Raw genomic sequence first — 25333 nt, 5'->3', positions numbered from 1 at the left:
AAAATCGTTCTATGGAAGATATTGAAATGAAAAAAAGTTGATAAGAAAAACAAAAAGTTCCATCCAAACATGAAAATTGCAGTAAATTTAGTAGATAAATTTTGACATTTCCTTCTCTCAGGACGATTGTCATTGATGCAAGTTCAAAATTTATCTACCTTAATACGTAATTGTTACTATTCCTTAATCTTAGTATTCAATTCGAAATACAAATTTTCCTCCCTTTAGGGTTTTTCAATTTCTAGAAAAATCAAAAGAGATCCCAAAGAAACAAGAAAATAATCAAAATCCCAAGATCTTAAATGCTTTCGAAGACATTGAAATGAAAAGTGAAAGAAAAACAAGAAGAAGTTCCATCCAAACACAAAAATTTCAGTAACTTTAGTTCACCACACATGCAGTTCAACAATATAGTTTCAAAATCTCTCTACCCTTAATTGTATCTTTAATGCTCGAAATACAAAATTTCCCTATCTCTAGGGTTTTTCCCCAAAGAAACAAAGACAGATAAAAAAAAACCCAAGATCAAGCAGCTGCATGAAAATATAAAAGAAAACTCCATTAACAACGTACAAAAGCAAAAAAAAAAGAGTTGCAGAAGAAAGTTGAAAAGGAAGAAGAGAATTACCTGTGGAAGGGTTCCTGTTTGGGAAAAATGATCAAGCTGCTCTGCTCCGGAAATTATGGAAAAACTCGAAGATTCGCCATTCTCTGAAGTGATATATAATTTCTTCTCATCACTCTCTGATTCCTCTTTCTTCTTGTCCATTAATTTCAACTGATCTTTTTTTTTTTCTCAGATATTTTCTCCACTCCTTAATCCCATTATTTGCTGCAATTCTTCCCCTTTTATACACCTTCTTCGTAGTAGTTGCTCCCTTGCTTTATCAATTTTTTTTATTTTTTTTTTAATTTTTGATATTTTGGAAAGGTTAAATCATATATACCATATGCCATCTTTGGTAGGGTTTCGATTTTGTCCCTAATGTTCCAAAAGTTTCAACTCGAACCCTCGATGTTTTCATGTGTTTTTAGAGAAATATTCGTGAAAAAAGATTGGACATAAAATTGAAATTCTTAAAATGTCATGGAAAAAGTTGAAACCAACTTGGACTTAGTTTTGGATTGATCTGGCTATTAAAATAGGAGAAAATTGCAAAAACCACTCTTCGTGTAAAAGGGTGTCGAGGTTATGATTTGATCAATCGACTCCTTAGAATTATTAAATTGTTGCAATTAGATCCTTTAAATATTTTGCAAGATGCACAAATTGTCCCTTGACTATAAGTATTATTACAATCAAACTCTTCAATTATAAGATTGTTACAATCAAACCTAAATGGTATGTCTCTGGGCAGAAATCTAAAGTTGGATTTCCTTTGGGATTCCATCATTGAAAGAGTTGAAAAGGAAGCTCGATAATTATCGTATATCTCAAAAGGCGGTAGACTCACTTTGGTTCAATCTGTCTTAAGCAATTTACTGACTTATTACTTGACGGTCTTTAAACCCCTATCAGAATATAACCAAAATCTTGGAACATAAAATGCATAATTTTTTTTTTGGGAAGATTTTTGGTGATAAAGGCAGCTCCCACCTTATTCGATGCGATATTACTACTATCCCAAAAGAACTTGGAGGTCCGTGAGCGGTAAAATTAGTACCGTAAATGTGGCCCCTCTTACTAAATGGCTTTGGAGATTCTCTTTCGAAAAATCTGGTCTTGGGTGTTAAGTATCCCATATTGATAAGATAAGCTAAGAGACCTAACAAATGTTTATAATAGACATGAGCTACTCAGCTTACTGTCAATTGGTTTTGAAATGAACCCAAGAAATATTAATATTTGGAAGACTTTAAATTCGGATCAGTGCGCTGGGTTCAGTGTCAAATCAAATCTTTTTGGCCCTTCTTACTAAATGGCTTCGTAGATTCTCTTTCGAGAAATCTGATCTTTAGTATTAAGAATCTCATATTGATAAGATGACCTAATGAATATTTATAATAGACACGAGCTCTACTCCCACCAACAACGATAACATTCTCTAGTAAAATGCGGTGCGTTCCATTTTGTGGTAAGTTTGGTTGGAACAAAACAATAAGATATCTTCCACTGGATACTTCAAAATCAAACTTATCTATTTGGAGCAACATCATTGCTCTTGCCTCTTCAGTGTCATCCAAATCAATCTTTTTGTAATTAAGTTATACCTTTTCTTTCTCTCAATTTGAGTGTCTTTATATAGCCTCATTTTTTTTTCATGTTTCTCACGTATTTATTAATGAAATGGTTCCGGTATCTTAAAAAAGATTATGGTTTAAGAAAATTCAGTTATAATTATATAAAGTAAAATAGTGTTTTCCAAACCTAAAAAATGTAGGTTATAGGGTTTGGTAAGTTAATACTAAATGGTTAGCTATTATAATTAATGACCTAAGTAGACATATATATATTATTTCAATTATTTTTATATTGAACTTAATATCTAAATTCGTTTTAAGATAATTATTTAAAAAGTTCATATGATTTAATTTTTACTCTAAATTATTTGATAAAAGAGTTAGGAAAAATAATTGTGATAAAAAATTGAATCTATCAAAATTTCGTAAATACAAGAAACAAATTATAAGAAAGATATAGGAGGCCAATAGATGCGAAAGGAAATATATCGGAAAGAATACACAACTGAATTTTTTTTTTTTTTAAATTTTTGTCAGAGGAGGCTATGTACATTAGAGTAAATTAGAAAGTGATTTTTATATAAATTAATAAATAATTAGTTTTACCAAATACTCTAACCATAATTACTTTTGAACCCTCAAACAGGCCTACAAATTTAGAGGTATTTTCTATAATTTAGTGAGTTTCAAAAGAGAGAGTTTCAATTATAATAATTAAAATCTATAGTAGGGATCGGAGTTTATTTTTATTTTTTTCTGATAGCAAATAAAAAAATTGAGGTAAAATTGAAAACATTAAAAAGGTGTAGGGCAAAGTTGGGACTAGCTATATAGATTAAAAAAAAACATTTGGTATATATAATTAATCATTTTAAAAAACTGACAATATTTTAAAATTATTTCTAAATATATATTTTTTAAATTACAAATTTGGTCCTTCCTTAGATTTCAATTTAGTCTCTATTATTTCAAAGAGGTTCGTTTCTAGTAAGGATCCCACGTTGATAAAAGAAGGGACCTTAATAAGTTTATAATATACATGACTACTCTTCTCCTTGTCGATTGAAACCTCATGAATATTAATATGGTATTAGAGCCAAGAAAGCTCAAACGAGTAACCGGTCCAAAAATGGGATCAACCAAGATCGATGAGCCAAAAAGCCACTGAGGGACATGTTAAGGATCTCACATTGATAAAAGATTTTTAAAATTAACTGGACCAAACTGAAACTAAGTCTAAATTTATAGATTCCAAATTTATAATTTAATTAAAACTATTTTTTTAGTGAAAATGAAATTAAAAATTTTAAAATTTTCACTAAAAAATGGTTGGAGACTTTTGACTGATTATTTTTCTTCTGAAAACTCTTTAAAATCTAAAAAAAAAATGTTTAATACTGAAAGCAAATTTCTGTAGATCCTTTCAAATACCCTAATGATTTTTAATTTTAAAGAAGTTGAAAGCAAGTTACAAAAAAAAAAAAAAAAAAACTGAAATTTAATTAGATTATCAATTGAATTTTTTAGCACATTTCTAAAAGAGAGAAGATTATCTTGCATATTGTTCAACAACCTATACATGGAGCATTTATGAATATCCATTTCAAGAAATTCACAGCAAGAACAACAAAATAGAATATTTAATTAGTAACATTGAACTTGACCATAAAAAGATTGTGTTAATATAGAACCTTTGAGCCCATCTACAAATTTAGTTGCCAAACCAATCTCAAGTTGGTTTCTAAACTAGTTAGATTTTTTTTTTTTTTTAATGTACACAAGAAAATAAAATTTTAATTCAACAAAAATCTTGAACATAAACCATAAAATATTTTAAATGCAACGTTTCCAAGCTGGGGGTTTTTTTTCTTGTTTTTTTTTCTCTAATATTTAATTAAGTTTTAGAAGATAGATTAGTCAATATTATAATTTGTTCCTCAAAATTTTAACTTGGTCAAATCAAAACTTCTAAAAAGTTAAGACCAATGAATTGAGCTAATACTCACAAATTTTTTACCAAAATTTCAGAATGATTAATACTGGAAATTAAGAGATGAGAGAGTGTGCCCGTTTGATTTTTGGTTTAGACATTGACCAAAAAAGTTGTATTTTTAGATAGACCATGAGGACACAAATTCCTACTCAAATTAGTAAACATAAATTTTATATATGACTTGTATATTAAAATAAAATTTAATTGCCAAAACGAACTAATTGCCATATATCTCTAATTAAGAAGTTACAATAATTGTGAGTTCGGTCTGACACATATCCGACAGTGATATGCTCGAACATGCCAAGTAAGGGTATCCTATTTTAGAAGAAGATGTAAAGTCTGAAAGAAAAAGAAGACGAAGAAAAGGAACGACAAGGAGGAAAAGGAGACGAAGAAAACGAAGGTGGAGGAGATAAGACTTGAAAGAAAAATGATGGGGCATGGAACATTTCCTCCATGAATGACACATGCCAAATTTTTTCTCCCAATAAATAGACTTTCTTTCACGACTTACACCACGAGTCAGCCACAACCACAGCCAAGGTATTAAATCGATGGAAATGTTGAGGTCCCAATTTTATGGAAATGTCGAAATCGCAGACAATTTAAAAAATTATAAAAAATATTTAAGTCAACAAATAAACATTTTTTTATTTCTAAATAAGTTAAAAATAATTAATATTAATATTATATATATATATATATTAGCGACACTTTGTTGATATGTATATTTTTTATGTTTTGTGGGATTTTTTTTTTCTTTGTAATAGGATGGAAATGTCGATTTACCCTTCAGTTGATCCGTAGATATATGAAAATGTCGACGTGTCAGTCAGATATCTAATACAATGGTCACAACAGCATAAACATTTTTTAAATTGTCCAAGTCTATTCAAGTAAAATTTTATTAAATATTGAAGAAGTTTGATTTTTCTTTATTAAATAATAAACAGTTTTGTTAATATATCTTTCTATTTTAAAAATAAAGTATTATGTATTTAGGTTGATGTTTTAAAAGTATTAAATATTAATAATATGTCAAAATAAACACATAAATATATTTTTTATAAAAGAAAAAATTAACGTGTCCTACTTTTTTAAAAGTTGACGTGTCATAAATATATTTGGTGAGGTTTAACAAAATAATATGAACTAATTGAACATAATTGAAATTAAGTCAAGACAAAATAAAAATTTTAAAACTATTGAGACGAAATTAAAACTAGATCCAATTCAAAGAGACCAAATTTGTACTTTCTAATTTTTTTTTTGAATAAAAATGGAACTTTAAATTTTTAAATTTCTCATCCAAACATGGTAGAATATCATCTTGATTGTTTTTTTCTTGTGAAAGAAAACTCTTGAATATTGGACAAAATTAAAAAGGTTTTCTTGGCCACACACACATCCAGTTAATGGTGTTACCATTTGAGGAAATGAGCCAAGGAATTAAAAAAATGGCAAAGGACAAAGGACAAAGGTTCTCTGCCTTCTGATTCTTTTTCAAAATTTCAGATTAAAAAAATGCACCAAAGTAATTATTTTTCTTCTAATGCTTGAAATTAAAAGGGATTAAGTGCATACCTAATAGAGTTTGATTTTTTTAATTAGAGAAAATTTTGTGAAAGGAAGTAAGCCAATTCAAACGTTGGAAATCGACGATGGCACAGTTCATACAATCGCTCATCATACTTTATTAGTTTCTCCAACTGCTCGTTCAACACTCCAGGTGGAAACGCAGCCAAATGCCTCCTAAAAATAACCATAAAAAAAAAATTAACTTTTAATTAATTTATCATTGTGGATATTTTATTGTTCATGTCATAAAAGATGTACGGCTACAAGCAAACCTGCATTTAGAAGCTTGGTGATCTTCAGTAAAATCTGATCCCTCAATCCATTTACTAGTACCGTGTGTCTCTAGATTAACATTGACTTCTTTGTAGAATTTTGGCGGATATAATAGCTACAAAAGTCAATATGAAAAAAGATTAATATTTTGAAAAGGATTCCAAACACAAGCTCCTTCGATAATTATTTTGAAAACAACAACTAATAAAAATTGGAGACTAAAAAGTTTTTTCAAAGGTTAATTTCCTTAACAAAACATACCAAACATTAGAAATTGAAGATGGAAATTATTATCCACACATTCCCAAGATCTTGAAATGAAGAAAGAACAAATGATCATTTGTTGTAGGAAAAATCAGATCATCTCTGTGAACAGAAAACACCCTAAACATATTCTAGTTGAATTTTAATCAAAAGAAGCTGAAAATTAACCTCAAGTTGGAGGGTTCCTTGTCTGTGATCTTCAGTAGAAGCTTGAATCCCAATGATGTTGGACCAATCAATTTCAATCTTGTGCTTTGTCGAAGGCCCTTCATTTACAATCTCCCACGATATATTCTCGGCCCCATAATCAAATCTCAACGCCAAATCACCTTCATTTTGGGGCACTGCCTGAAAAATGAAGCCAAAAACAAGCCTTAGCTTATAATACCACATACATAGAGAATGAGAGATACAAATTAAAATTAAAATTATTTACATGCCTGCCAGGAGCCAATGCGAAGGAAGAGGGCTGGAGCTGCACTAGAGATATTGGGAAGCTCAGAAGAAGAAGAGGCCTGTAACATGTTACACACAAATTAACATGGCATTGGCCTATTAAAACTTCGTTAAGAAAAAGAATAAATCAAGAAAAAGATCAAAACCCAAGATCCTTCCATGTAAGATATTGAACTGAAAAGTCAAAGAAAACCAAGAAGTTCCATAGAACCATGAAAATTTACATAAATTTTGACATTATTTCTCTCTCATGATGATTATTATTGCCAATGTAAGTTCAAAATCTGTCCTACCACACAATAATTGTATCTATCCATTCGATGTCCTCTCTCTCTAGAGAAATCAAAAGAGGTCCCAAAGATCCTTCTCTATGGAAGATATTCAAATGAAAAGTCATCAAAACATGAAAATTATTACAGTAACTTTAGTGTATAAATTTTTACATTTCTTTCTGTCATGACTCAAAATCTATCTACCCTTAGTAATTGAAGTACAAATTTCCCCTCTCTCTCAAGGGTTTTCCTTTTTCTTTCTTTTGAAATTAAAAGGTGTCCCAAAAAAAAAAAACAAGAAAAAACTAAAAACCCCAAGATGATCTTTCTGAGGCAGGAAAAGAAGCAGCTCCATGGAAATATAAAAGAAAACTCCATTAATGATGCCATACAAAACAAACTAAGTTGCAGAGAAATTTTGGAAAGGAATAAGATAATTACCTGTGATTCGCCATTCTCTGAAGTGATATCTGATTCCTCTTTCTTCTTATCCATTGATTAATTTCAACTGATCTTTTATTTCTTTCAGATATTTTCTTCACTCCTTAATCCCATTATTTGCTTCAATTCTTCCCCTTTTATAGACATTGGTGGTTGCCCCGCCTTGCTTAATTAATCATTTTTTTTTTCTTTGTTGATATTTTTGAAAGTTTAAATTATACTATATGCCCCGATGACATTTAGATTTTGTCCCTAATATTTTCAAAGTTTCAACTCCAACCCTGATGTTTTAATGTGTTTTTTTAACGAAATATTCATTAAGAAAAAGATTGGACATAAGATTGAAATTATTAAGATGTCAGGAAAAAAGTTGAAATCAAGGAGACTTAGTTTTGGATTGATAGGACTTATTTTTCCTTTTTTAGTATTGGGTGAAAGATTGGAAATCATTACTCTTGATCAAAAATAGTATTACTATGTTAAACTCAGATTTCAGATTGACAATTGACCTGACTATTCAAATAAGATAAAAGTTATCAAAACTATCTCTAAAATAAATATAGTAATTAATTTTGAATTTTAAAGAAGTCGAAAGCAATTTACGAAAAATCAAATTTGGATTTTCAAATTTCAGTTAAAATCAAAATTCAAAATTAAAATATATATATATATATATATATGCACCGAAAGTAATTTTCTAAAATTAAGAGTACTAAAAGAGATATCTAAAATAAAGAATGGGAATTGTGTAAATTTTATTTTAATTATAAATTTTGGAAAAATAGTATTTGATTTTCACAGAAAAGAAAAAACATTAACCTAGAATCATTATTGAGGCTAGGAAGAACCACTTAAAAATCCAACATTTAGGGCCTGTTAGGAATAATTTAAGAATCATAGTTATTTTAAGGTTTGGTTACACACTTTTATAGGTAATTTATTAATTAAAGGTGATTTTTAAATATTTTAAAAACTAATTTCTATTGGCAAAGCGCTGAGTAGTAATGGACATACTCCCCTCTCCAACATGTTGGATTTGATTAGGAATTCAATTAGGAATCGTCTCCCAATTGAATTGACAATGGACTGAAATCACTTGAGAATTGTTCGCCAAACATGTAATTTCAATTTTAAAATTAGTAAAAGTAATTCCAACAATAATAAAATCACTCTCAAACATGAAACTTAGCCATAAAAACTTGCGCTCATAGCCAAGCTGGTTTCTAACTAATTACATCCACAGTCCAAAATCAACCAAAATTAAATTGAATGAATTAACCAAACAAATTAAACCCGCAGCTCTTAATTAGTCTTCTTTTTCACTTTCTTGAGGAGGGGGTAACCAAACTCCACGTGGGTCTGTTGGCAAATTGGAGTAGTTATTCGAGACTCCATTGAAATATGTTGATCCATCCAACAAGTGGTCATTTGTTGGGTCGCAGTAATTATTTGAAGCTCCAATGGGATATGTTGGTCCACTCAACATGTGGCCATTTGAAACTTCATTAGGACAAGTGAGTCTATTATTCAACAAGTGGTCATTTGAAACCATATTGAAATTTGACAAATGGTCATTTGGAACCTGTGAATACTGTGGCATTGAAGATGAAGAAGAAGAAGAAGCCATTTGCAAATTGTTGGAGCTTCCAATCATTGGAATCATTTGTGTTCTATTCACAAAAAATTGTGAAGGGAAGTAGGCCAATTCAAAGGTCGGAAATCGGCTTTGGCTCAGGCCATACAATCGCTTGTCACAATTTATTAGTCTCTCAAACGACTCCTTCAGCACTCCGGGTGGAAAATTAATCAAATACCTCCTAAAAACAAACATAATTTCAAATTAATTCATCATCACTGACTCGTTCATGTCATAAAAAGTAAACAAAAAGCTGCAAATTAAATTCGAACCTGCATCTAGAAGCTTGGTCTTCTGTAAAATCTGATCCATCAATCCATTTATTGTGTGACCGTCGATCAATTTTGAGTTCTTGGTAGAACTTGGGTGGAAGTAATAGCTGCATAAAAATACGGAGGACCCGTGTTTACATGACAACGTCTAGAAAACTAATTTTTTTCACAAGTTAGTAAAATATTTGAAAAGAAAAAAAAGAATAAGTAATTAACTAACCTCAATTTTTAGGGTTCCGGATCCATTTTCTTTTAAAGTAGCTTTCATCCCCACAATATTTGACCATTCTATTTCAATCTTTTGCCTATACCCATTCCTCGAAACCTCCATAGCTAATTGCTTCATTATAAAAAAGAATTTTACCACCAATTCATCACCTTCTAATGTTGGCTCAAACTGTAAAAAATGACATGGAATCAATACACAATCGACACAAAGTTACCAAATTGTTTAAACAAAAACTGACTTTTAATTAATTTATTTTACCTTCCATTTGCCAATGTGAAGCATTTCAGGTATTAAAATAGAGACCTTCAACTTTTCTTTATCGACCTCTTTCGAAATATCTTTAGCCTTTTTTGACCTTGGAAGTTTCTTGCTTTGTTCTTTCATATTTCTTTTTCCGTCCCTGAAAATTTGAGATTCTCCAAAGCTTTTAAAACTCCAACTGCAAGAAGGAAAAAACCTATTAGTAGATTGGAATAGCCCTAACAAACCAATGTGTGTGTTTATTTAAGCACCAAGAACAAAAAATAAAAAAAAATGGAAAAAAAAGAAAAGATGTTTGTTATTTGGGCGGCGCTTGTAAGAATTAAATGTCACCCAAAAAAAAAAAAAGTTAATCATCAAACAATCGGAAAAAAAAAAGATCTGCGAAATTAAAAGCATACATAAATTCACTACCATAATTAGTCCAAGCCTATAATTAAACTAAATCAAATATTTTATCCACGCATCTGACTTAATTTTGAAGTATTTCGAGGGTTGAGTCACTTACTTTAATAACGAACCAAAAAATTATACCTTGGACAAAAAGAAATTTAAATTGAGAGAGAAGAGTGTACACGATTAAAAGCGAAGGAAAACTTTAGAGAGAATTTTTTTCTTCCTATTCGAGGATGAGCTTGTTTAGATTTTAAATGGTCGTATTTATAGACACATCATAAGAGTTTCCTATTCAAATTAGTAATCACATTTAATAGGTCTAGTATATTAAAATACACTTTAATTATTTTTTTGCCATTATCTCTATTCCTTTTCCTATAAGAAGTTTGAAGTTTACAAGTGAAATAAAATAATAAAAGAATTAGTCTTCAAATCCGTACCTTATATAAATAATTAAGAAATTTAAAATTTATGCATTGGCATATTAAAGTTTAATTTCAAAATTGTTCTTTTAAGTATCATACAGTTGACTTTCTTACTATTTTATTAAACCCAAGTAATGTGTAAACTTGATTTAAATGGTGATGATCTTTGTTTTCAAAGGGTAATTAAGGAGAGAGTTTTTCATGGACCTTAGATGGGCTTGGGCTATTTGATTTTAAGCCCAATACCATGTGATACAATTATTATCCAATTGGACCAATTTTATGAACTTATATATGTGGTGATTAGATAAGCCATAAAAATAAACATGGTATTATTTAATTAGTCAAATTTTAATCTAATTTTACTTTAATTTAATATGGAGATGTTTCTCAATTATAGGTCATTGCTATGTTTAATTTGTTATTCGCGAAAATTTATATTATGTAATCATTATTTCATATGTTTATCTTTTATGAAATGGATTCATTTGAATTCATTAAACAAAACGTTGTTTGTAATATAAATTTTAGATAAAAATCTAAATTATTTATTTTAAATAAAAAGAGTTTTTATATTTTTAATTAAAAATAATATAAATAAATAAGTTCTTTCAAATTTTTGAATTAGTTTACAAATGTTTATAACCTTTGTCCAGACTAGCTCCTATTAGTTCCTGAGTGTTAAAAAAACGAAAAAACTCGAACAACCAAACCATACCGTTTGGATTGTGTTGAAAATTAATTTGAATTAGATCAGAATCATTATTTTTTAACTCTGGTTGAGTTGGTTTGACTCCTGGATTTATTAGGTTGAATTAACCCAACCACTTAGCTCTATATAATATATAATGGTAAATTTATTATCAATTTAAAATTCACTTATATTTCACATTCATTTATATTTCTACCTCATAATAGTTTTAAACTTAAACTTAAATTGCATAGATCATTGGTTTCAGTTGTTTAGAATTTTGGGATAGTTGATTTTTTTGAACAACCAGGTGTTTGAAAGTTACATGACTCAACTTAAATCTAATGAGGCGTGAGTTTTAATCGAGATTCGATAGACTAAACTAACACAACTCAATTTCTTTAAGTTGGTTTGGGTTAGACATATAATTTAAAATGGACTATTTGAGTTATAAAACATATAATGATTATTCATCTACATGTAAAATATTACAAATCCAACCCATGAACACCTCTTCTATCTCGATAGTCATGTTTATCATTTTGATTACATTGTTTGGTTGTCAGTAAATTTTTTTTTTCTACTTTCAATGCCATGTCAGCCTTAATAATAACAAAACAGATCCAAATCGCACAATATTACCCTAGTTTAGAGGAAAATTAATGTTAGAGACCATTTAAATGTATTTCTTAACATTTAAAAGATAGAAGTGAAACTTTTAAAAGCTCAAGGACCGTATATTAGTGAAAATTTATATGGATCACAGATAACTTTTCCTAATTTGAATTTATGAAATTTCAAGCATTTCAATTATGCAAACAAATGAATTATAAAAATCAAAGTTTCCTAAACTTTTGTTTGTGATTTAACAATGGGATCCGTTGAAACTGTCAAGCCAATACGAGAGATATCGTTTCACTCGATGGACAGTCGAATGATCAAAGCGAAATACTTTAGGACGGGACAGTTGAAGGGTGCTAACGCGTCCCTGTCATCACTTTGAGTCTTTTTCCCTCTCATACGACTACCTTTCACAACCTCTGAAACTAAACTAAAGAGAATTGTTATTTAGCCAAAGTGCTTGTTGAAAATCAAGGAAAGAAAGAAGGTCCATTTTTCTACATAGTTCGTTGGTCAAACATAAAGATCGGCTTTTTAATCTTTTAAGTTATTCAAACCTAAATTATGGTTATTAAAGATGAATCATGTTAAATAATCCAATAACAAATACCACGGTACATTCTAGACCATTCCTTAGGCTATAAAATCTCTACCTTCCTTTGGTTATAAAATTTCCCTCCAAAAATAATCCTGGCTTAATTACTCAAATTCTAGAAATCTTTTTAAGTTTGTGAAGTATGATCAAGATATGAAGTTTTGGTTCGTAGGGTGCATTTGGAATGTGCAAGGAATATTGAGTTACAAAAATAATTTGGAGTTTGAATAACCGAGGTTTGTTTTGTAATTATGAGTTGATGACGTGTAAAAATTCATCTATAAAGTAATAAACGTGGATCTTATAAGCTCAAGTAATTAACCGAACCTATTAATCAGAAGTTCACATCCTTCTTCACACTCTTAAGTTACATACAAATCTAACTCCGTGAACCAAACACTCAATAATATTTCTAGAAGAACGATGATGTGTCATGTCATCACGAAAACCCAATAACAACAACATACAATAATACCGTTTTAGACCATCTCTTGGAACGGTAGTGCGTGAAAATATATGTAGAGGTAAAAAGGAATATAAATGAACCATATAAAATGTCATGAATCTTGATTGGAATTTACATAGTCAAGATGTGTTCAATGTATAGTCTATGATCTTTGAATTCTGTGAACCTCAATTGCACGCTCACTTTTAATTTTCCAAAAGAAATGCGGCCCCTTTTGCCCCTTTCTTCCATCCTTTAATTTCCTGCTTCATAAGAACAGTGGGTTGGTGTGACCCTCTTTGGTGGGAAAGATTTAGTTGTGATTTTGAAAACGACTCCCAAAATTAAAAAGTTAAAATACTATTTTTGTTCCGTATTTTTAGTTTTGTTCCCTTTATTTATGTACTTTAAAATAATGTGAGAGGTTCAAAGTTCTCATATTATATATATATATATATATATATATATATATATATATATAGATTTTACAATTGATATCCAGTGATAACAAACCAAAAAAGTAAGATTTTTTTGGTGAATTTAATTTTGGAAAAATAATGAGAATCCCATATGAATCTTACCATGCATGAACCTTGAAATCTAACCTAAATGTAAAGAAGAAGAAAAGGTGAGAAAACATTATGATTGCCCAATTGAAAAAGATAAGTCTAAAATCCTACATCCCAAATTTCTATACTTATCCAATTTTGATATTTTAGTTTTAAATATATGTTCTATTTATTCCCTAAATTTTTCTAATAGGACCCCTAGTAAAGTTTTTGTTAATTTTTTAAAGAAATTACTTACCATCCATTAGCTATCCAGTTATTGAAATAAAATATTTAAAAATATAAAGACTAAAATAAAATAAATGTGACGAGTATAAAATAAAAGGTTAACCAAAAATTAGAAAACAAAACCACGTGAGGATTTGATCTGTAGAGCATCTTTTGGATTTGAGTTTGAGCTAAAAGCCTTCGACTTTATTGAAGATGAGAGTGTGACTCATAATGATTCTTCAAAGATATCATTAAATAATTGCGAAAGAAAAAAAAAACTTGCTATTTGGTGGCTTAACATACCCCACAAAGATTTCATTCTTCCTTCTTTTATCCATTCATCATTCTTGCAATCTTTTGTCCTTGAGTGAGAAGTGGATGAGACCCACGAGAGAATTTTACTTTCCTTTGAATTTTTTTTCCCCTAGTCAAAGCACAGTTTTTAAGTTTTTTTACCATAAATTCGAACTCACGACCTTCTGATCAGATATAGGTACTTTAAGTCAGTTGAATTATATTTTAATTGGTTGGTCCACTTTTAAATTAATTTCATAAAAATTGAACTTTAAATGAAATTACTATTGTTTCCTTCGTGCGACCAACAAAAATTATTCAAGTATTTATAAAAAGAGTAAGATTAAATTTAATGTAGCTTATTAACTTAAGCTATTGAGTTGATTGATGATTTAATATAGTATTAGAGCAAAGCGGTCTTCCAAGCCCACAAGTATTGAAATTGATCAGAATGTTAAGTATCTACGACAGTTAAACCATGGTCAACTTAAACTATTAGTTTGATTGGCGATTTAACAAAAATAGTCTTATATACAATACAAAAATAATGTCCCAACCTAGCTCTAAATCTAAATATATTATATTATAACTAATACGAGAGTGTTAATTTTAATAATTGCGGAACGAGATCAGATGGATGCATCAACCTTTGAGACTATGTTTTGATATATTTTTTCCTATGTGGTCTAATAGGGACCCAAAAAGTTTTGCATTAAAAATGGAAGAAGAAAAATGAAAAAATCCCTTGACAAAAAAATTAATACTAATCAACACTTAATTATAAAACAATTACAAGTAGCTAGGTAGGCAGGGTGGGAGTTGTGTTGTCATTGAGCTGTGTTTATACAATTAATTATTATAGAAAGCTACAAAAAAATGAAAGCCATCAGCATCAAATCTTTATGCATATGATGTTTTAATTAATGATTAGGACAATTTTGCTTTAGAGATCCAAAAAGGTTTGTCATTATCTCCTTATGATTTCATCCTCAATCTCATCAACTAGTTAATTAATTATAGTTTAACGATAATTAATCATATTTATAGTCTTATAATCGTCATAATTCGCCAATAAATATTATTAATATTTATTTGTGTGTACAAAATGTCCGTCCAAACAATAGGTTTAAACAAAAATGAAATATTCAGAAAAACTCAAACTCAATCCAACCACAAGACTCCAACATCCCATCACAAATTTGAAAAATGATAGTAATTCAATCAACAAATGATATTAATGTTGTTGTAATTTGAATTAAGAGTTAATTTTATGAAATTACAATTTAATACTAAATTTGACTTGATATTGAGTGATAATATTATAGAAAAGTATATATAATAGTCTCTAATTTTTGGGATAATTTCCAAAAATCTCAATTTAAAATCCCAATTTTGGTTCTTAATCTTTTGAAAATTCTCATTTTCATCTTTTAATAAAAAATTTGTTAATTAAGACCAAGTTTATTGATCATTAAATTATTTTTTTATTAACATATTTAAACACATAAACCTATAACTAAAAATCAAACTTATCCATCCACAAAATTCATTTCTTTAAGTGGCACACCCATGTGTAAAAATATGTTTAAAATAATAATTTAACGGAATAAAAAAAATGTTTTGTTAACAACTTCTAACTAAAAAAAATCGGAAGGATCTAGTTGTGAGCGTTTTATCAAGATATTAAGAATAAATTTGAAATTTTAAAAGATCAAAAATTAAATTGAGAATTGCATAAAATATTAAAGATAAATATTATTTTTTTCCCTTAATATATGGGCAGCTAATTAAGCAGCCAAAAGCTACTAAGTTGGTCAATTAATGATTTCATTGGGATCAACACTCACCAATCTGCCGTGTTACACGACCCAACAGGCTACACAATATATTCCAACGTGTTTAATTCATAAAAAAAAAGTTATATAAAAATAAATCAGCTTCCAATATTCTTCTTTTATCTATTTCAAAATTTAATTAGAAAAATAAAATAAAAGTTTGTTTAAGAATGCTTTTAAAGTAAGTATTTTAGTTAAAAGCGTTTCTATAACGAATTACTTTCATGTTTGATTCTATATTTTTAAGTTTTTTTTTTCCATAGTTCGAATAAAAAACTCTATAAATACTTTCTTGTAAAGTAGTTTAGGGTGCTTTTGATTTTTTTTTTTTTAAATATTTTTATGTTATTTTGATGAATTGGGGTGGGAATTATATTTAATATGACAAATCTCTTTTTAATTATGGTAAAAATAAAAATAAAAATAAAAACAAACTCTAACATATTCTAATGTCAGGAAAAATTATTTAAATTTTTTTTAATACAACAAAGTCATTTGAATTAATAAATAAAAGTTAATGCATTAATATTTATTTCTTGACATTAATTTTTAATATTTCTCAGTATATTCTACATTTTATTGATATTTTTATTATATTTAAAAATCGTTTTTATGTCGATGTTGAATTCTCTATTCATAATACTTTGTTTTGTTTTGCTTTTTTCTAGAATCTTTCTCTTTTTTTTTTTTTTGAGAAACTTTGCTTCATGGAATTTTCTTCTAAATTATCTATGGAAAATTAACACAAATATATGATTTGATTATGCAAGGTCCAGTGACTAAAGCAAAAATTTTAAAAGTCCTACGAAAAAACAAGCCTAGAAAAGAGATCAAAATAGAATTTAGAACTTAGAAAAATATAAAAGTTGAAACATATTTGATAAATATAGGTCATTGAAATGGTAAGGTGGTCACTTTTGTTCTTATACTTACTAAAATTTGTCTAATATTTGGATCTTTAACTACTTTTAATTTTGTGTCTAATGAATCATTATTGTTAAATCCATTCATTTAATGCTTATATAAGATTAAATGACTAACTGATTTTCATTAATTTCAAGAATTTCATGACATAAACATTAAACTGATAAAATTAAAACATCTATTACACACAAAACTTGGTTAATGACATATTAAAAATTTTTAAAGTACAACAACTAAATAGGCACAAAATTTTAAGGTTAGAAAGGGCTGTGCCAAAGTTATTAATGGAATAAAAAATATATTACGTTATATACCACTAAGTAAACATTCAATTAAATTTTTTATTATAAAGACATTTCTTGCTAATAGAATATTGTATAAACAAAACTTTATAGATTATATAATATCAGCTAAGACACGCATAAATACACGCACTTGGCTCACCAAATCTTTCAATCTCTTGAGAAGCTTCCGCCATTAATATTACAACATAAATTAGTTAATGGATAAGGAAGAACAGTTGAGAGGATTATTCTCAACTCCATTTTCTGAGGATTTGAATTCCCAAACTCTTGTTGCTGCAAATCTCAGGCTTCACAATTGCACACCACAAACCAATCAACAGGTTTCCAATCAAGCCTTTTGCTTCTTCCATCATTTTCTTTTACGAATATATGAGTTACTTTTTCCTGTTTTTTTAGGCAGAGTTGATGGAAACCCTCGTAAGGTTGCCTGCGATCGGTTTGAAGCTTCAGATTTCGCCCTCTTTGGTGAAACAGGCCATGCAAAGAAGCACCAAATCCAAAAGGATGAGAACAAACCATGATCAAGCACGATCGAGACGCGAAAACGATGGTGAAAGGTTGAAGGCCTCCATTCTTGGTGCATTGATGCTTCGCATCGGCTCTTGGCAGGCAATTATTTAACAAAAGCTTCAAGGCTATAGGACGTAACGATTTCGTTCATAGTTTTTTGTTTTTTAAAATTATGTTTTTGTTTTCTCACCATTTGGTTTGATATTTTTATTTTCATCTTTTCTTCGGATCGTATTTGAATTCTTAACTAAATTTTAAAAACAAAAACATATTTTTGGAAACTACTCTTTTTTCTTTCAAAATCTTACTTGGATGTTGAAAATGTTAAAAAAAAAGTTCATAACAAAACAAAAACAAAAGAATACATAGGTGGAAGTAGTAGTTTTAATAAGATAACTAAGAACGAAGTGGTTATCAAACATGCAACTATTTGTAATATTACAATTTTATGCGATAAATGTTTTAAAACTAGGATCTTTTTCTTTGGTTTTTGTTTTGTTTTATGGTGCAGCTAGAGGCTAGAAATGAAGGTGACTTGGTGGCAAAGTGCTATTTTGCAAAGAGGCAGTTGGTGTGGGAGATTTTGAGAAATGGGTTGAAGGAAAAGATTGAAATTGAATGGTCAAACATAATAGGAATTCAAGCTTCCATGGAAGAAAACAAACCAGGAATCTTGGAAGTGGAGGTAATTACTTAAAGAAATTAATTATTTACCTCTTCGAAAAAATGACGATTGTTTACAATGACAGTAATTTCATTAACAAGTTTCAACAAACGACAACTTCTTTTTGCTTTGGTAGCTACACCATCCACCGAAATTTTACAAAGAGATCGAACCCGAGCCACGAAAACACACGCAGTGGACCGATGGATCGGACTTTACAGAAGGCCAAGCTTGTGTAAACAGGTTTGAGTTTGCAGTTTTTAGTTAGTTTTGGTGATGAATATATATATATATATATATATATATATATATAATGAGAAGTAAAGTTAATAGTTATAATTATGTTTTTTGTCATAAATTTGAAGGAGGCATTGCATTCTGTTTCCCCCAAAAGTGCTGGACAAACACTATCAGAAACTCATAAATAAGGATCAGCGTTTGTTTGAACTGAGCCAAAGTGGATTCCCAACTTTCAATTTCCCCTATTTTCCTTCAGCAGCTGTTTACAATCAAATTTCTTCAATTCAATTTGAGGAAATGAGGTTCAAAATCCCATCTTTTCCACTGTATCATGCCGCTGCTATTGATAGCATAACTTCACCAAGATCAGGCATGCACTTTTCTCTATATGCTTTAATTTGAAGTTTAATTTCATGCGTTTAACTCTAGCTAGTAACATTTTAAAATTTATTGTACTTTAATACATATGAGCCACTCCTTAGTCGATAACTTATTCGACTAACAAAACTACATTAGTAAAACTGATTCTATATATATGGTCAAATTATAAATTTTATCATTATACTTAGAAGTCACTTGTTTATTTACTCCCTAGACAATGCATATGTAGTATCTTCATTAAATTTATCATATCACCAACTAATCAAAGATTTTAAATAATGAACACGTCATAATTAGCATTTTAGGTATACACTACGATAAAATATACTCTTTTGAAACCATCATGAGTGGTTGATTAAGAGGGAATGAGTTCAAATTCCATGATAGCCGCCACCTATCTTAGGAATGAGTAATTCTTATGTATTTCACGACACCAAATTGTTGTATATTGAGTGCTCAAGATTGAAGTGTTACTTTTGTTATACAGTTGTTGATTACACACCACATTTCAACGAGATCATGACCCAACAAGAGCAAAGAATGGAGGCATTGAACCAAGTAAACACAATGAGAAGATACGAAGAAGAAGCAGGCAATTACTACAATGGGGGAAAGCCAATGATTAATGAATATGATAATGGCATTTACAAGACAGACCCTATGGCTTCTATGGTTTGGTTGGCAAACAATATTGGAGCAGCAGCTAATAATAATTTGAGTCAGCAACGACAAAGTTCAAGTTTTGATCATCATTTCGAGTGTTTCAATGGAGATGTTATGAACATTCAAGTTCCAAGTGGGGTTTCAAATGCCCACTTTTTGAATTATCCCACTTACTCAAATTCACTATAAACTCTGTATCATAGGTTTCCAAAGGATAAATAAATGGATAGTTACAAAATTACACCCTCATAGTTCATATCTATTTTGTATCTTGTCGTATTCTTTTCTTTCAAAAATGGGTTTCGCACGTACGTTTATGTTTAATTTTGCAAAATCTAGCTCAAAAACCAACACCGTTTTAGGAATTGATGTGTGTGGCTAATTCTTTGTTATAGTAAGTGTCAAAGAGAAAAGTATGATCAATATCACGATGAATAAAAGAAAAAAAAAATTAAATGATGGAGGTGATAGATCAGAGGTAAAAATATAGAAGGAAAAAAAAATAGGGACACTAACAAATATGTCAAATACATTCAGTAAAATTAGTAAAATAACAACCACATTTAATTTTTTCAAAGTATAGTACTTTTTCTAAAAAAAACGGAGGTACAATTTTAAAATGACAACTTTACTCACATGATATACATCTTATATACTTGCAATATGTTTGTGATATACATCTGATATATTACTAATATGAATGTCTATGCAATATGTAGTGATATAGATCTAATATACTATTGATATGAGTGTCTGACATATTATTGATATACTATCTGATATGCTAGATATAAGTGAAAAAAATAGGTGATATATTTTAAAATACATAAAACATTTTTACTGCTCATTGCAATTTCCCATAAAAAAAAGAAGAAGAAAGATACATTTAGGAAAGAGAGAGAAATGTGAAAGAATACAACTTTTTAAATTGAAAAGAAAGAAATAACAAAATAATAAAATCTCAACGAACTTACTTTTAAAGTAAAACAACTAAACAAGAAAGAAAGGAAAAAAGTTGTTATATATTTTAATTTTAAAACGATAACTGAATAAAAAAGGTAGAAGGGTAAAAAATAAATATACAAAATGGTTGGAAAAAATCAAATGGATATTTATCGTTTGTCCAATTTTCAAAATAGGGAGGTAAATAAGAAACCTACTCTAATTTCTAATTTCGGTTAATCATATTCAAATATGTAATCAGGATGTAAAAGGGTTAAAAGCCCAAACCTCTCATGAAATGGGCTGATCATAGGGGGTGCCAGGCCCAAACAAATTCTTGGGCCTATCAATCAAAAGGCCGAATCAAGGTTGATTATAAACTCGATCCTCAAAACCATGATATTTTCACAATATTCCTATCCTTTTCGTCAACATTAGTCTTTTAACCTGTACTATTCAAGGCGAGCATAGTTGAATGGTAATTGACATATATCTACAATTAAGAGGTTGTAAGTTCGGCCTTTACCCCTAAATATTGTGTATTCAAAAAATAAAAAATAATAATAATAATAATAAATAATTCTAATTATATGTAGAGAATGTTAATAGATTTAAAACCATTATTACTCAATCACTCCAAATAAACATATTTTTAATAAAAGATTAACTATCCAATCTAGCAATATTTATGCTAGCATATTTTTTAATATAAAATATTTACCTCTTCTCAACAACATTGCTCTGCAAAATTGGAACATGATCTACATTAATAAATCTGTAAAACAAAAAGATGGTGAGAAATAAAAAAGAAGAAAAATAATAAGAAGAAGTTGAAAGAATTAAAACTCAAATTGGGGTCGAAAATGAGTGAAAATAGTTATTTTATAATTTTAAGAATGGGAGATGTTGCAAAAAAAAAAAAAAAAAAAACCTTTTGAGAATCTAAATTAAAAAAAAATACAATTACTCAATACAGTTTTATTTTTTCTTTTTCTAAAGAAATAAAAGAAAACAACTAATAAGAAACGAAATAGAAGCTAGTTAAGAACATAAACGTCAATAGAAAACGAACCTATATAAAAATATATAAATATCTTTAAAATTTTGTATATAATTTTGAAAACAATAAAATAGATATTCATATTTCTAAAAAGTGAAAATTAAGAAAATAGCATAAATAAAAACATAGCGACCCTACACTTCATCATCGGTAAAGAAAATATTTAATCTTGTTATTTGTTAGAATGAGAAATTTAAGGTTCGTTTTAGTTAATGAAGAGAATTTAAAGTGAATGTCTTCTTAGGTCGAATCTTTTCTGATATACTAATAATAACTAATTTTTTAAAGATTTTATAATAGAAGAAACAAACATTGAAAAACAATATCAATCCTCATAAAGCTGTATTAGATTTTCGTCTGACACGTTAATATTTCCATCTAAATTTTTATAATTTTTCACGTGTTTGATATTGTGAAGTAAATCCTATATTGGTAAATTCTAACTTATACTATTTTGTTTCTGTTGACAAAATATAAAATATATATATATATATATATATATATATATATCAACAAAATATGATATAAACATAATAATATTAATAGAATATAACTTATTTAAAAAGAATAAAATGTTTATTTGTTATGAATTTTTTATTTTTATAGTTTTTCATAAATATCCCTTATCCCATCGTTCTCATCTGGGCGACTTTGGCACCAAAAATATTATTGTTTCCATAAAGTTTCAGAGCTTTATGTGTTTTTACGTCCCTTCGAGATTCTAAAAGAACCAAATTTCGTAAAATAAATACATAGACATTTTATTGATATTTCCATCAAAATTTCCGTAAAATTGAGACCTAAATATTTCCATAAACGTCATCAACATTTAAAATCTTGAATAAAAGAATGAATATGGTTAACTTTTCAATTTTGACTTGCACTCTAGTCTACTTCAATATTCTTGTCCTCCACCCATCAAATCATTATTGTTCTTCATTCTTTTCAAATGAGGGACATGGAAATTTTGTAGTTTCTTTGCCTTCATTAATTTGTACAAATCATAGCTTCTATAATGGAATCACCTTTTAAAACCCATTCATTCATGTTCTTTGCTTTTACTCTCTTTTATTTTCCATCAATCATGTTGGTCCAGTCAAGTAGTAGTTAATTTGATTGCATTTTGAATCCCGGAAAAAAAAAAAAGTACTTTAGTTATATTTTTAATAATATTGTTAAAATATGTAATTAAAAGAATCTTTTTCTTTTTTAATTTTACAGCACCTAGCGTAGAGAATATATGTTTAAATTAATTGAGCTCTGTTCAGGTTGACATTAAAGAATATCTTATCATACAATATTTTTCTTCTTCCTTTTCTATTAATCTCACAAAAAAGAAGAAAAGTTTTTTATTTATGATATTAAGAAGATTCACTTTTCTTTTCTTTTCTTTTTTTTTAATATACAATTCAAATTTGAAGTGAATATTTGAATCTACAATATTTAGAGAGGGGCGTTATAGCTAAATATGACATCGAATGTCTTTCTAAAAGTCGAAGTTTCAATCCTCACCTCCACATGTATTGTGCTAAAAATTTTAAAAATAAAAACAAAGAGGAATGTTAATTGCTTATCGCTTGAGCTATGTTTAAATTGATAAATATAGACGGAGAGCCATAAAATCACAAAGGGGAAGGGCAAAATTTTACTTTCTAAATTTATATATTCATAGATATGTATATATATAACCTTTTAATTTTAAAAATTTAGGAGCACGAGTGAAAAACAAAATCTTAAAATTTAAATATAAGTTTTAAATCTACTATAGCTAAGAGTTGTCATTCCTTCTTCGTAGTGCTCCTATTGATGAATGAATAAAAAAATGTTGAACATTCTACTTTTAAATCAAGCATTTGATTCACAATATTGGTCGAAGATAAGTATTTTAATCCGTTGAATTATATTCAAGTTGACGGTAATTTATATCTCTGGTTTTTCTAGCATCTCATTTGTAATTATTTTAGATGATCTATCCTCTCCCATTACACATAAAAAATGCACATTGAATGGAAGGTCAAACTTTACTTATTTATATATATATGGCTATGTTGAGGTGGCTACACTGTCACTGTGTATGAAGTTTTGACTTCATTTATAGCCAACAAATATGCTATTGATGGCTTTTGGAGCCAAAAGAATAGCCACATCAATATCACAAAATTCCCTCTTTAATTAAAGGGAAATGATTTGATTTTTCAATACATATATATATATGCACGTTATTCTATATGATCAATACTTAGATATTTACCGATCATCAATACAACAACATCTCAACATCTCATCTTTATGCCAACTATCAACAAAATTTTGATAGCATTTTAATTTTTTTAAAAACCATAAAAAATATTTAATTTTTTATATTTGTCAAAAATTTAATAATACTGAGTAAAAGACAGACAAATGCATAAACATTTTTCTGTTAAGAATATTACCAAAAGAAAGAGAAGAACTGGTCTATTATATATATATTCTGTTTCTCTTTTGTTTAAAGTTAGATTTAGAATAAAAAAAAATGATTTTGAATTCTGTAGAATGGTCCAAAATCCAATTTTGTGGGGTTTCAATTTAAAGGGAAAGTAAAGGCTCATTTTGCAACATCTGGTTTCTTATATCTCATTTTGGTATAAAATTAAGGGAAAAGTTAACATATTTTGGTAATTATGTTTAATCTATTTTTACTTGGTTCCTAAATTTTCATTTTTTTTTATTTTAATATGTTTATCTCATCAAACCCTACCACTTAGATATTCACATGACACTAAACTAAACTAATTAGTGATGATGGAATGGACTTATTAAAATTAAAATAGAAATTACATTAAGAGATATAAATTTGTCATTTAACTTTTTTTGGGTAACAAATATTAAAAACCATTTAGTATATTTTAGCTTTTTTTTTTTTTTTTTTTCTGAAGATGCTTTTGCTTTTTCTTATTTTTGGGAATAGTGAAGTTGGAAAGTTGTAATATGATATATAAAACCCAAAAAGAATTTTTTTTTTGAAAGATGCTTAAAATAAAATTCAACGTCGAGTAGTCGCATTAATTGGGAGGACTTGACCTTTTGGATGGCAACAAATGGAGATGGATGCATCAATGAAAGTGGGATCACACATATTTCCTTATCTTTACTTTTTTTAGTCATATATATATATATTTAAAAATTTTTGCCATTTAAGAAATAATTTTTCGAAAATCATCTGTAGTTTTTGGAGATTTCCATAACATCTCCATAAACTAAAAATCATTAATAGATCATAATTGGGAAATTTCAAAATTTGAAAGTTTCTTTTTTTTTTTTATATTTTTAGTTTACTATAAATGGTTGGAAGACCGAACTTGAAAAGTAAAATGTAACTTACTAATTGAGTTTATATATATATATATATATATATATATATAGTTTTTAAGTGATATTATTATTGTAATAGAAACAAGGTTTAAATACTATTTTGGTTGCTATACTTTTAGCTTTGATTTATTTTAGTTCTAATTTTTATTCATTTTAATCATTATGCTTTTAAAGCAATCATTTTAGTCCCTTATTTATATTTCAATTATAATTTTACTATGACACTTCACCTATTAAATTTCTTAAAACGTAAGTATAAATTTGTATTAAAAGATTTTCGATTACGTATGAATATTTTGTGTTAAAATTTTACGAATATCACTTTTTAGAAGTAAAAAAAATCAAAATAT

General features: G+C 28.2%; 2 protein-coding genes across 2 annotated transcripts; one reads left to right on the top strand and one right to left on the bottom strand.

Annotated features, from left to right (window-relative positions):
* Positions 1–5784: 5784 nt before the first annotated feature.
* Positions 5785–7515, bottom strand: LOC111026163 (pyriculol/pyriculariol biosynthesis cluster transcription factor 1-like). The gene is made up of 5 exons (XM_088125282.1): positions 7462–7515; positions 6733–6807; positions 6461–6640; positions 6028–6143; positions 5785–5929 (listed from the first exon to the last, which is right to left on the bottom strand). Exons 1-5 carry the CDS (start codon positions 7513–7515, stop codon positions 5785–5787), a joined length of 570 nt encoding a protein of 189 aa, XP_087981408.1.
* Positions 7516–17983: 10468 nt separating this feature from the next.
* LOC148211095 (uncharacterized) lies at positions 17984–19865 on the top strand. Its single transcript, XM_088125913.1, has 4 exons — positions 17984–18364; positions 18480–18586; positions 18709–18953; positions 19452–19865. Exons 1-4 carry the CDS (start codon positions 18182–18184, stop codon positions 19814–19816), a joined length of 900 nt encoding a protein of 299 aa, XP_087982039.1. The 5' UTR covers positions 17984–18181; the 3' UTR covers positions 19817–19865.
* Positions 19866–25333: the final 5468 nt, after the last annotated feature.

The sequence above is a fragment of the Momordica charantia genome, assembly GCF_013281855.1.
Source record: "Momordica charantia cultivar OHB3-1 chromosome 6 unlocalized genomic scaffold, Mcharantia_2.0 BLBB01000006.1, whole genome shotgun sequence".
In the NCBI taxonomy this organism is placed as follows: domain Eukaryota; kingdom Viridiplantae; phylum Streptophyta; class Magnoliopsida; order Cucurbitales; family Cucurbitaceae; genus Momordica; species Momordica charantia.
Note: the sequence above shows the minus strand (reverse complement) of the source record. Positions and strands in the feature narration are given on the sequence as shown.

Coding starts and splice junctions, on each gene's coding strand:
- LOC148211095 (XM_088125913.1), top strand. CDS start 18,182: ATGGTGCAGCTAGAGGCTAGAAATGAAGGTGACTTGGTGGCAAAGTGC. Junction 18,365..18,479: donor CAGGAATCTTGGAAGTGGAG/GTAATTACTTAA, acceptor TTGCTTTGGTAG/CTACACCATCCACCGAAATT. Junction 18,954..19,451: donor CATAACTTCACCAAGATCAG/GCATGCACTTTT, acceptor TTTGTTATACAG/TTGTTGATTACACACCACAT.
- LOC111026163 (XM_088125282.1), bottom strand. CDS start 7,515: ATGGATAAGAAGAAAGAGGAATCAGATATCACTTCAGAGAATGGCGAA. Junction 6,808..7,461: donor CAGAGAATGGCGAATCACAG/GTAATTATCTTA, acceptor AACATGTTACAG/GCCTCTTCTTCTTCTGAGCT. Junction 6,144..6,460: donor AAGGAACCCTCCAACTTGAG/GTTAATTTTCAG, acceptor TGACTTTTGTAG/CTATTATATCCGCCAAAATT.